At 39.3% G+C, this 12,144-nt stretch overlaps 1 protein-coding gene across 1 annotated transcript; it reads left to right on the top strand.

Annotated features, from left to right (window-relative positions):
* Positions 1-2,273: 2,273 nt before the first annotated feature.
* LOC111171131 (centrosomal protein of 78 kDa) lies at positions 2,274-11,254 on the top strand. Its single transcript, XM_030761039.2, is given in 7 exon segments — positions 2,274-2,315; positions 4,583-4,660; positions 5,900-6,066; positions 6,918-7,089; positions 7,412-7,459; positions 7,992-8,162; positions 8,164-11,254. Coding segments are annotated over 7 exon segments (1,071 nt in total). The 3' UTR covers positions 8,557-11,254.
* The last annotated feature ends 890 nt before the right edge of the window (positions 11,255-12,144 follow it).

The following is a 12,144-nucleotide window of genomic DNA, read 5'->3' on the forward strand; positions in this document are numbered from 1 at the left end:
TAGAGCTACAGGCTGCAATGGATGAATTTTTTAAACCAATGTTGAGTGAAAGAAATAAGATAGAAAAGACTTCATATACTATGATAGTCTACATAAAGTTAGTTGACAAAACTAAACTCTTTTGTTAGGGATGCATGCAGGTTAAAGGAAAGGATTGTCAAGAAATGAGGATGGTGTTTAACTGGGAAGAGGGAAGGAGATTGTGATGGGAAAAGGATATGGGGGGGTTTCTAAGATGCTGACAAGTATCAATACTTTCAGATTTGAGTAGTGGTTATGTAAGTATTCTTTTTTTATTTGTCACATTGACAATTTTGTCCTGAGCACTTCTCAGTACACATTATCGTATTTTACAATTAAAAGCCTGAGTAAAGAATCGGTCGCTTCTTGACTGCTGGATGTGGGAGTGGGATGAGACTATTTCATTTTAAGCCCTTCACTACTGTTTGCGTTCACATGTTATTCATTCAGCCCTAATTGAACATACGCTGTGTACCAAGCACTCTTCTGATTTTATATGTGTTTTAACTCATGTAATCCTCACAAGAGCTCTGTGATGTGGGAGCTTATCTCCATTTTATAGATGAGGAAGTTGAGGCCTAGAGTTATAGAACTTGTCCAAGGTTATATAGCTAATGGGTAGTGCCAGGCCCATTTGCCTCAGAGAATCTGAATTTTTACAATATAATCTAAAAGAGAAATTTAATTGCTAATTATAAGAAAAAAAATTGCACATTAAAGAAGACAAGTTTTCATCTATCCAGTTAGAGAAAAACACAGTCTGTCTTTCACACACGTACATCTTGTATTGGCAGGGATTTTCCTTATTAAGCAGTTATTTATTGACCGCCTATGTTGTGCTAGGCACAGGTGCTGGGGATAAACACTTAATAAAATACACCCCCAATCTTCAAATAACTTGCACTCTACGTGAGGAAATAAGCCAACAGTTGTAGTAGAGGTTATATACCAAGTGATACATCGCTGATGGCAGTATAAAATCTCAGAAATCTTTTGGAAAGAAGTTTGGAGATAGGCACCTCAAGCCTTAAAAATGTTCATTTGCTTTGACCTCAAACTCATTTTTACGGATTTATTGCAAGAACGTTATTCTCAATATGGAAAAAAGCTTTCATGCATAAAAACGGTTATTTTGTCTGATAATATTGAAAAGTTGGAAATAATTTAAATGTGTAAAATGGTTAACCAGTAAACCCACTCAGTGGAATATTTTGTAGCCCACACAAAAAAATCAAGGTTATGAATCCCCTGATTATATGAGAAATGATGGATTTCAATGTTAAATGGAGAAAAGGTGAACATAAAATTTGATATCCAATATGATGGGAGCTTTGTCCCAGAAAAATCACCCTAGCCGGTGTACAGAAGGGAGAGCAGATGACAGGAAGGAAAATTATTCCAAAGCTTTATCATTAGTCTTACTTAAGTAATAGAATATCAAGCAATTTTACTTTCTAACTTTTTTGGTTCCATATTTCCATGTAAGGGACATGAATTATTAATACTTTGTGGGAGGAGGGTACACTTTTTCACAAAAATTTAACACTGTTTTCTAATTCCCTCCACTAGAGGGAGAAACTATTTCATGTAATTTCACTTTGATGTGCTATTTAGAACCAGTCAGGAAGTTTTACTCTACTTTCCTCTGACTGTGGTGAGGGTTTTTTTGTTTGTTTGCTTATTTGTTTAGAAATTCTTTGAAATCGGTTTTAGACGATTTATTAAACCATTATATTGAAAGTAGAGGAATTTTGCAATTTTTTCCCGTTTTTCCCCATTGAAAACTTGGCTGGCTTTAGTAATGAAACGTTAAAGAATTTGAAGTTCTTAGACTGTCAGTTTTTTAAACATGATCTGAATATAAAAATATATGTTCATTGAGTAAATTTTTGAAAACAATGAACAACTCATTGAAGGAAATAGAAGCCACCTCTGCATGTACACACACCTAATCTGCTCTTTTGTCTGAAAAAAGTATGAAAAATATTTTGCCATGTCACTAAATACTCTTCTACATCAGAGAATTTGATTAAGCTTATGCACCGTCTCCCAGGAAAAATGCACAGATACATTTTGAATGTAGAACTCCTGAAGCCCATTCATTAACTCTGGTTGAGACCTGTTGTCATTCTTTTCTTAGTGGCTTCATAGCGCATTCCTTCAGACGGTGAGCTGTTTTTATTTAAACCAGTCCCAATTTGGAGGCTCTTAGCTTTCTTCTAGGGTTTGGTTATAAACAATCTTATGACATCATGTTGGTAGATAAATCTTTGCCCACATCTGATTTTCTTAGGGTAAACTCCTGATGTAGGATTGTTGTTAGGTACCAAGAGCTACTCTCCAGAAAGTGATACCAGCTCCTCTCCCAATGATGGCATATAATAGAGTTCCTCATTCTTTAAGTGATTGTTCAAAGCAGCTAAAATGTATAAATATACCTTACTGTTTTCATAAGTGTAGGTATTCTGATTGTTTATCGCTGCATAAGAAACCACCCTGAAACAGTGGCTTAAAACAATGAAAATCGTTTATTTTGTTCATGAACCTGGAGGTTGAGTAGAATATTAATTCTTTTACTACACTCTTACTGACTGAAAACAGTACCTATCTGACTAGCTCACAGTTCTGTAGGTCAGAAGTCCAGGCACAGCCTGACTAGGTTTCCTGCTCAGATACACACTGGAACATGTGGGTTCCCTCCCGAGAGTGTTAAAGCACGTGAAATGTAAGTGTAAGACATTGAGCCCCAGACGTTGGATGTTCACCATAGTTTGTGTGGGTCACAGAGCTGAAATCAAGATGTCAGTCTGGCTGTGTTAGCATCCAGAGGCTCTGGGAAAGAATGCCTCCAGGCTTCTTTGTCTTGTTGGCATAATTCAGATTCTGCAGTTGCAGGACAGAGGTCCCCATTTCCTTGCTGGCTGTCAGTCGGGGGACAGTCTCAGCTCCTAGAGGCCTCTCGCTTGCCTTCCCTGCTGCAGCATTGGACTTCTTCAGAGCCAGCAATGGAGAGTCTCCCTCTTGTCCCTTTTGTACTTCAATTCAGGAAGAGTTCAGGTCCTTTTCATGGGGTGCCTGAGTAGGTCACATCCACCTAGAATAATCTCCCTATCTTAAAAAATCAACTGATTTTGAACCTTAATTCCATCTGCAAAATCCCTTCATTGCAGCACCTAGATTTAGAGTTTGATTGGATAAGTGGAAGGTTTGTGTACTTCAGTAAGTAGGAATCTTGGGGGGTCTGTTAGAATTCTGCCTATTGCTAGCAGTGTCCCCACTTCAAGGACCGAAGTGTCTTAGTTCCTAAAACTCCTAAGAGAGTTTATCAGTGTTCATTTTATTTCAGTGACCTTGGTGAATGGGAAGACTACCACCTCCGTGAACAAGAATGGCACCCAGCTTCCTGAGTACACAGTGTGGCTCTGCTACTTAGTGGTGTGACCTTGGCTGTGCTGCTCTACTTATTCTACTTCTCTGCCTCTGTTTCCCTCATCTGTAAACTAGGGCTTCCCTGGTGGCGCAGTGGTTGAGAGTCCGCCTGCTGATGTAGGGGACACGGGTTCGTGCCCCGGTCCGGGAGGATCCCACATGCCGTGGAGCGGCTGGGCCCAAGAGCCATGGCCGCTGAGCCTGCTTGTCCGGAGCCTGTGCTCCGCAATGGGAGAGGCCACAACAGTGAGAGACCCGTGTAACGTAAAAAAAACAAAAACAAAAACATGGAGTTAGTGATCGTTCTTTCCTCGTAGGGTTTTTTGTTTTATACATTTATTTTATTTATTTATTTTTGGCTGCTTTGGTTCTACGTTGCTGCTCGCGGGCTTTCTCCAGTTGCGTCGAGCGTGGGGCTACTCTTCGTTGCAGTGCGGTGGCTTCTCTTATTGCGGAGCACAGGCTCTAGGCGCGCAGGCTTCAGTAGCTGTGGCACGTGGGTTCTAGAGCGTAGGCTCAGTAGTCGTGGCACACGGGCTTAGTTGCTCCGCGGCATTTCGATTCCTCCCGGACTAGGGCTCGAACCTGTGTCCCCTGCACTGGCAGGCGGATTCTTCACCACTGTGCCAGCAGGGAAGCCCCCTTTTAGGGTTTTGATTATTAGATTATTTCATACCCAGGGAACTCCAGGAACAGTGCTTGACTGTGAATTGCTTTAAAAGTGATTACTTTTTAAAAACATGCTTTTGAATCTGTAGTTAGGCAATTCAGGTATGTTAAGCATGTTCATTAATAGGACTTCCTGCTATAAAGAGACCCACAAATAAAATAGAATTTTTCTTTCTTGGTCTTAACTTCTTATTTCTGACTTACTATGTTATACGCATATGCCTTTTATGGTGGGCTGCCACAAATTTATGTTGGAAAGAGTGGAATTTAAATAAATCTTACCTATGCTAATTTGATAGATTTTGATAATTCATTTCACTAGCATGGTATGATATTACCAGTAGCAGACTAAAATCTGAGTTCATTTCTGGCTCTGCCCCTGAATCCTGATGAGACCAATAGCTGGAAAGGCTTTTGGATATTATACTATGAATTAGTTATAATATTGACTCTGTTTGTTTAGGAAAACCTGGAAGAGTGCCTAAAGCAGTTAAAGGAGGAAAGAGTAATAAGACTGAAGGCTGATAGACGCGTCAGTGAGGTAAACAAGTTTCTTCTTCTGCTTTTGAGAGTGTTTTGGTTTTATTTTGATTTTATTTTAAGCCATATACACATAATTTGTAAGCTTTAAAACTGTAATATGTTGCAAATTGGTTGTATCATATGGACTTTTGCATTTACTGGTATGTAGTGATCATATGATCTATATTCCAGAAAGCATGTTTTAAAAAATGTGAAAATCTGGTTTTGTGTATGTGTGTGTGTGTGTGTGTATGTGTGTGTGCACTTTTATATGACATTAGCTTATTTCCTGTTCATGATTCTTTGATTCAAGAAGGCACTTTTTGTGCATATACTGTATATACAGTAACATAAAAGACACGATGAGACTCTTCTGGCAATGAATTAGGAAAGTGAATCCTTTAAATAAATTTAAGATATTGGAAAACTTCTAAGAATGCAATGAAAGGTAAAAATATATACTATGAGAATTACATTAGGTAATGTGCATGAAAGCAGGGCATAATCTAAAAAGTTCTATCTAAATATAATTTATCACAGGGTGAGTGTAGGGAGGAATTTTTGAAAGTGCATCCATTGGATTGGCGGACACTCATTCAATAAATGTTGAGCACCGGCTCATGTAAGGCAAAAGGGGCATCATGAACATTAACGGCCTTTCTGAGAAATACTAGAGTTGAGCTTACAGGGGGTTTTAAGTGCATAGATGATGAGCAGAAGGGGAAGAGTGCACGGGGGTGAATATTTTCAAGAAGCCAAAGAAAATATTGGTGATTGTACATTTAATAAATTGGGTTGGGTATGATTTAGGACTTTTAAACGTAAGCATTAGATATTTTGCTCACTAAAGTTAATTCTTAACATTCAGCAGAGTTGTAATATGTTTTGTTCAGATCAGATTCTATAATTCATTTTCTAATTTAAGAGAAACTTAAAGCAGGTAATTTTCTAATGTGGAATGAGGCTCCGTTATGAATTGAACTAGTTAGAAATGTGATCTTTTGTGAAAGATCATTAATAAAACAATAACTTTGGTTTATTTATATACCACCTAAGTGTTATATAGGAAACTTTGTTGGGTGCCTGTGGGTTTTGGTTACTATGTGATATGGTCTCTGTCTTTACTGGTGGAGAGTTAGGTTAATTACAAATTAATTACATTTTGAGTGTTTTAGTTTTGTTCCTTGAACATAGGCAAGACTACTTTTGATGACAATGAGAAAAAATCATGTCAGACATTTTTAGTCTTCTTTTATAGCTGGAACATGAAAATGCCCACTTAAGAAATACGAATTTCTCTTTGTCTGAAGCCCTTCATGCCCACTCATTGACAAGCATGATCCTGGATGATGAAGGTGTTTTGGGCAGCATTGAGAATTCTTTTCAGAAGTTCCATGCTTTCTTGGATCTCCTTAAAGATGCTGGGTTAGTTCATTTCTCTTCATGGTGTTCTTCTCTTTGTGACTATAATGGTAGTTTGCTGAGGAACTGGAGCAATTTTCATCACTTTCGTGGCCATATTTAGTGTAATTATAGGTAATATAGTTGGCTTTTTAAAATGAGGAATTAAATTTTTTAAGAAATGCAAATAGGGAAGCCTGCTTTGGTAGAGTGGGGAGCTCATTATAAAAGAGTAAGCTGTAGATAGAGTAATTAGTAGGTGTAGTTTTTTGTAAAGATTAAATTGAAGGCAGTTTTCATTGAAAATATTCGGGAATGGATAAGAATTTTCCTATCTTTCATTTACTTTGCTTGTTTGATAAGTCTGAATTAAAGTTATTTTCGCCTTAGACATAAAAATTATTATTAATCTGCAGGGGAGATATAGGTCAGTGGTTCTCAACTGGGAGCAATTTTGCTGGAAGAGGGAAGTGGAGATTGATAGTTGATGGAGTGGTGTTTTGTCAGTGAATGAATTGGTGTTGGTGTTGGGAAGGAAGGAACAAACACATTCTTGGAAACTGGAGGAAAGGTGGTAAAGAAGTGTGGGAATAGAGGTGTGAGAGGTAATGGATGAGGTGCGTGGTAGATGTTGAAGCTGCTAGTCAGACAGTGTTTAAAATGGAGCCGTAATAGGTAAGGAGATGGGATGTGTCCTAGAGGATGAATCTGGAAAGGGCTGAGAATTTGGGGGAGAGAGAGGCTTGTAGTCTGGAGTAGGATGTAGGCTTTTAAGATTTTAGAAGTACTTCATGATTGTAGGTCTGGGGAAATCTAAACTGCTCTTATGTGATTATAATAACCTTTGTCTTTTCTCCTTTCCTCCTCTGGTCCAGGCTTGGGCAGCTGGCCACAATGGCTGGTATAGATGAGTCAGATTTTCATTTACTAGGTCGTCCCCAGATGAATTCTACTGTTAGTAGTCCACGTAAAGAAGAAAAGAAGGCGCTTGAAGAAGAAAAATCAGAATCAAAACAGGGTGCCCCAGGACAAATGCAAAATATCCAAGTAAGTGGACAGAACAGCACTTAATGATTCTAAGAGTGATTAGCAAAAAGGAAATGACCAAGTCAGGGAGAAAACAATAATGATCAGTCTCTAATAGTTCACATGCTCAGGAGCTAGAAGATTCTGGAATCCTTTCCAAATCTGAGATTAGTAAATGTGTGCCCATTTCATGATACTGTATTGTTGTAAATAAGGAGACTGGAAGTTCTTTAGAAAATTTATGAGTTAAAGCAAACTATCCTTAATGAAGAAAGAAAACATTAGAGAAAATATTCCAGATTTTAAATTGTATAAATGTCTGTTCTATTCATATTTTATCTAGGTTTCTATTTGTATGCAGTCAGCTTACAATGAAGGAACACTAATGAAGGTACACATACTGATATAATTTTTAAAATAAGTAATCCAGACATAGCTAATAGGTAACATATGACAGTGAATCACCTGGTTATGGGAATGGGAGGGGAAAACCTGTCAGCTTTTCCTCTAGCCTCACTTGGAGCCCCCATCAACCAATCTCAGACTGGTCTTGGGAACTGACAGCTTGAGAACACAGTCTGGTCACAAACTATATACTGTTTACATGTGCCTGGAGGATAGAAAAGAAATTAATTATCTTACAGAATAGGGTTTTATTTTTAGTGAGGGAAAGGAAATGGGTAATAACTACCCCAGTCACCAAAGTCTGAAAATGTAGTGGACATAGTCTTGGATATAGCTAGGTTAAGCTGAGAATCACTTGGCAAGATATAATTAGAAAAAAACTGGCTCTGAAATCTTCTGAATATTGACTGTGTTAATAATAAGATCACAGAGTAACACTGAAGTTTTGAACTCTACTTTTTAATGGTTGGCTTTGTTCATCACTGAATTTTTGTCTTGTCTTTTGTTTTTCCCTCCAGTTTCAGAAAATTACAGGTGATGCTGGGATTCCTTTGCCTGTCGACTCCTTCCATGTCCCAGTGTCTACTCAGGAGGCCTTAGAAACTTCCAAAGACAACCTGGGGGTCCCAGTCACAGAGCAGCAGCAGGAGTCTTTTGAAGATTTCATTGCTAGAACATGTTCTCCCTTCAGCAGACGTCATTTCTGGAACTGGAAGTCAAAGAAAAGAAGAGGAATTATCTAGAAATAGCAGGTCTTTTTCAGAGAAAATGAGCAAAGCAGGTGAATATACCAAAAAATACTCTGCTAGGAAACAACCTGGGAAGGACCTGCATTCCTGCTCTGACTCACCTGTAAAGCAGAAAAGCAAAGGAATTGGGCAAAATAATTCTTTGCTTAATGAACCAATTAGAAGTGAGTCTTCGAAAAAACACATTTCTGTTAAGAAAGAGAGTACAATAGTGACTGTTTCATCAAAGACAACTAAAAGTAAACTCAATCTACTAGAACATTCTGAAAGTGATACTCCTGGATCTGATTGTGAATTTCAAGAAAGCATCCATACTCTATCACACCTAACATAGGTCTAAATCTTTTAAAATTATGTTTTTGCCTTCAAATTTTAATAAATTACTTATGCTTTTATTATAGCATATGGTGGTTTCAGTTACTTGACTGGAAGCCATTAGAGAAAGATTTATCTATACTTTTTTATTATAATGAAAGTTTTGGTGTACTTTTCCTTGTGACACTTTGCACCATTCATTCAGCTAATGTTTACTGAGGGCTTCATATGTACAGTACTTTTCTGGGTGCTATTGCTTTCAGCAGTGAATAAAATAAAGCCTTTACTCTCCTGGAACTAGCACTCTGTGTTGGGAGAAAACATAAACAACAAAGCAGGGTAAGGGTTAAAAAGAGATGGGAATGATAAATGGAATAGTTTTACCATTTGGTTAAACATCAAACTATTATAAATCACATGGCCAGAAGCCATTGAGGTATTTTAATTCACAATAACCAGAGAGCCTCAAACATTTACCAAGGCACTTACCGTGTTTATGGATTACAGCAACGCTCTGAGGTAGGGAACTGTTACCATCCCCGGTTACAGATGAGGAGTCTGAGGAGACATTTTGTGAGTTGCCCAGAATTACACAGCTGTAAGTAAGTGGGGAGCTGCGATGTGACCCGAACCCATGCTCTATTTTTTTTTTTAATGTATGGACTTTATTATGTTTCATTTATGTGAATTTTTTCTTTAAAGATTTTTTCTGATGTCGACCATTTTTAAAGTGTTTATTGTATTTGTTACAGTATTGCTTCTGTTTTATGTTTTGGATTTTTGGCCGCAAGGCATGTGGGATCTTAGCTCCCCCACCAGGGATCGAACCCTCACCCCCTCCATTGGAAGGCGAAGTCTTAACCACTGGACCACCAGGGAAGTCCCCCTTATGTGACTATTTTTATGGCAATTTTTAAAAATTTTGTTTTTTTATTGACGTAGAGTTGAATTACATTGTTGTGTTAATTACTGCTGTACAGGAAAGTGACTCAGGTACACATTTATATACATTCTTTTTCATATTCTTTTCCATTACGGTTTATCACAGGATATATAGTTCCCTGTGCTCTACAGTAGGACCTTTTTGGTTTTTTTAAAATACATCCACTTTTTAAAAAATAAATTTATTTATTTATTTATTTATTTTTGGCTGCATTGGGCCTTCGTTGCTGCACGCAGGCTTTCTCTAGTTGCGGTGTGCGGGTTTCTCATTGTGGTGGCTTTTCTTGTTGCAGAGCACGGGCTCTAGGTGCATGGACTTAAGTAGTTGTGGCATCGGCCTTAGTTGCTCGCTGGCATGTGGGATCTTCCCGGACCAGGGCTCGAACCCGTGTCCCCTGCATTGGCAGGCGTATTCTTAACCACTGCGCCACCAGGGAAGTCCCATGTAGGACCTTTTTGTTTATCCATCCTGTATATACACCAGTTTGCATCTGCTAATCCCAAACTCCCAATCCAACCCTCTCCCACCCCCTCCCCCTTGGCAACCACCACTCTATTCTCTATGTCCTTGGTTATGTTTCTGTTCACAGATAGGCAGAACCCAGGCTCTTAATTACTTTGTTATCCTGTTTCCTTGTTAAGAGAAGAAGGGTTTAAGGAAGGCACCGAGAGAGAAGCCAGTGAGCACTAGAGATGCAAAAGAGTGGGGCTGTCAGAAAGCACACCTGTCTCCTTCCCCCATCTGAGCAGAATTTTTAAATGGCAGAGTATGTAAGAGTATGTGATGACACATCTCTGGATTAAATTATGTCTCCCTGGTAAAACATGCACAGATAAGTCTTTAGTTCAATCAGACTGAAAGGTGAGATCAGAGAAAAGCTGGAGTGTCAGATTTCTTCTAAAAGGTCCTGCCTGATTGTTACTAATAGGGCTACTACAGTACTAGTTAGTTCATTAGTCATGGATTGGGTGTTAGAGGAGTGAAACAATGAGCAAGATGTAGCTTTGGCCCTTTAGCAGTGGAGTGAGAGGGAAGACGCACAGCAGATGTCTCATCCTGCACGTGACATGCTGTGACGGGCATATTCAGGGCGTTTGGTCAGTGTTTGTGGAAGAAGAGGGGGAGCTGTGAGGCAAAGAAAAGTCATCAAAAGAGGCAGTCCCTAAGCTAAGTCTTAAAGGACTCATGAAAAACTGGTGAGTCAGCCGGTGAAGGGAAAGGACACTCAAGGCAGAGAGGACAGCGGAAGTCCAGAGCCGTGAGTGTGCGAGGGGTGTGTTACGGAGCCACAGGCACTGTGGCTCTGGAGGATCAGTGCAGTGTCGCCAGGCAGTGGCAAGTGCCCCTAAAGGAGGCCGCGAGGAGGAGGAGAGCGGGTCTTAACCACCCATGTGCGTGGAGCTGGTTTCCTCAGAAAACAGCTAAGAATGGAAAGGACAAGTTCAGGTGGCATTTTAGACCACTGACCTCAGTATGGATGAGGAATTTGAAGAAGCCTGGAGACAATTATGCCCCAGTCTTCTGAGGAGCAGCGTTTTTTATTTTCGAGTGGGACTTTCATGCTGCCACCTCCTCTCCTGTCCCTACTGAAAGGTTCATAGGCCAGCAGAAGGGAGAACCTGGCTTAAGTAAAGTTAATCAGGTTTCTTTACTGTACAGTTTCTCGGGGCTGCTGTAGGCTAGTGTTCATTCTGGATCGTCACAGCAGGCGTATGGTACACAGCCACCCTCAAAGCTATTTGACTCTAGAGTCCTCTTTAATAGAAGTGTCTGACAACTGGTTCCACGAAACAGCAATTTGGTAACTTTTGGATCAGGTAATAGCAAGGAGAAAGGGGTCTGAAATAAGGTATAGATGAAGGGAGGAAATAAGTTCTCATTTTATTTAGGAAATTACAAGCAAGACTTGATCTTGGGAAGTAAGGAAGAAGTAGGAGGCGAAGGCTGAATCCCCATCTGTGTGACTAAGGTTGGGTGGTGGTATCATTGAGTTTGGAAATAGGGGATAAAGAACTGAATTGGGGAAAAGACTTTAGTTCTGGACATGTAGAATTTTAAAGCACCTGTAGAATTCAGGAGACAAACTGGTAGATAACTGGACATGCACGTGAAGACATGCAAAGATAAAAATTTGAATGTCATCAGCACATATCAGCAGTCATTAAAATCATGAACATGGATGAGATTTCAGAGAATCGTGAGTACTAACAACGTTTAAGTAATAAGCAGAGAAAGAATTCTGGGAAGGAGAGAGGTGATAGAGTTTCAAGAAGGAGGAAGTAGATGACAGTGTCATCCTTCAGAGAATGTGAGTGTCCATTGGATTTGGGCAGTTAGGTCCCCAGTGACCTTAGAGCAGTTCAGTGAAGTGGTGGACAAAAAGCCAGATGGCAATAAATTGAGGGTGTAGGGCTGCCTGTGGGGGCCAGGCGGGGCTAGTGAAGACAGTGGGAATAGGCTACTCTGAAGGAGTTTGGATGAAAAGAGAAAATAATTAGCAAAAAAGAATTTTTTAGAATGAGAAGGACTTATATTTTTTATGTTGAAATGAAGGAACCGATAAAGGAGATCCTGAAGATGTAGATAATAATTTAGAGAACTGGGGAAACATGGACATATGAATAAGAAAAAAACCTTGCACAGTATATAAAAATCACTTGTATC

This window comes from Delphinapterus leucas, unplaced genomic scaffold (genome assembly GCF_059928025.1).
Source record: "Delphinapterus leucas isolate spDelLeu-1000000601 "Yukka" unplaced genomic scaffold, BTC_Dleu_Yukka2 spDelLeu_asBTCV2_sq25, whole genome shotgun sequence".
In the NCBI taxonomy this organism is placed as follows: domain Eukaryota; kingdom Metazoa; phylum Chordata; class Mammalia; order Artiodactyla; family Monodontidae; genus Delphinapterus; species Delphinapterus leucas.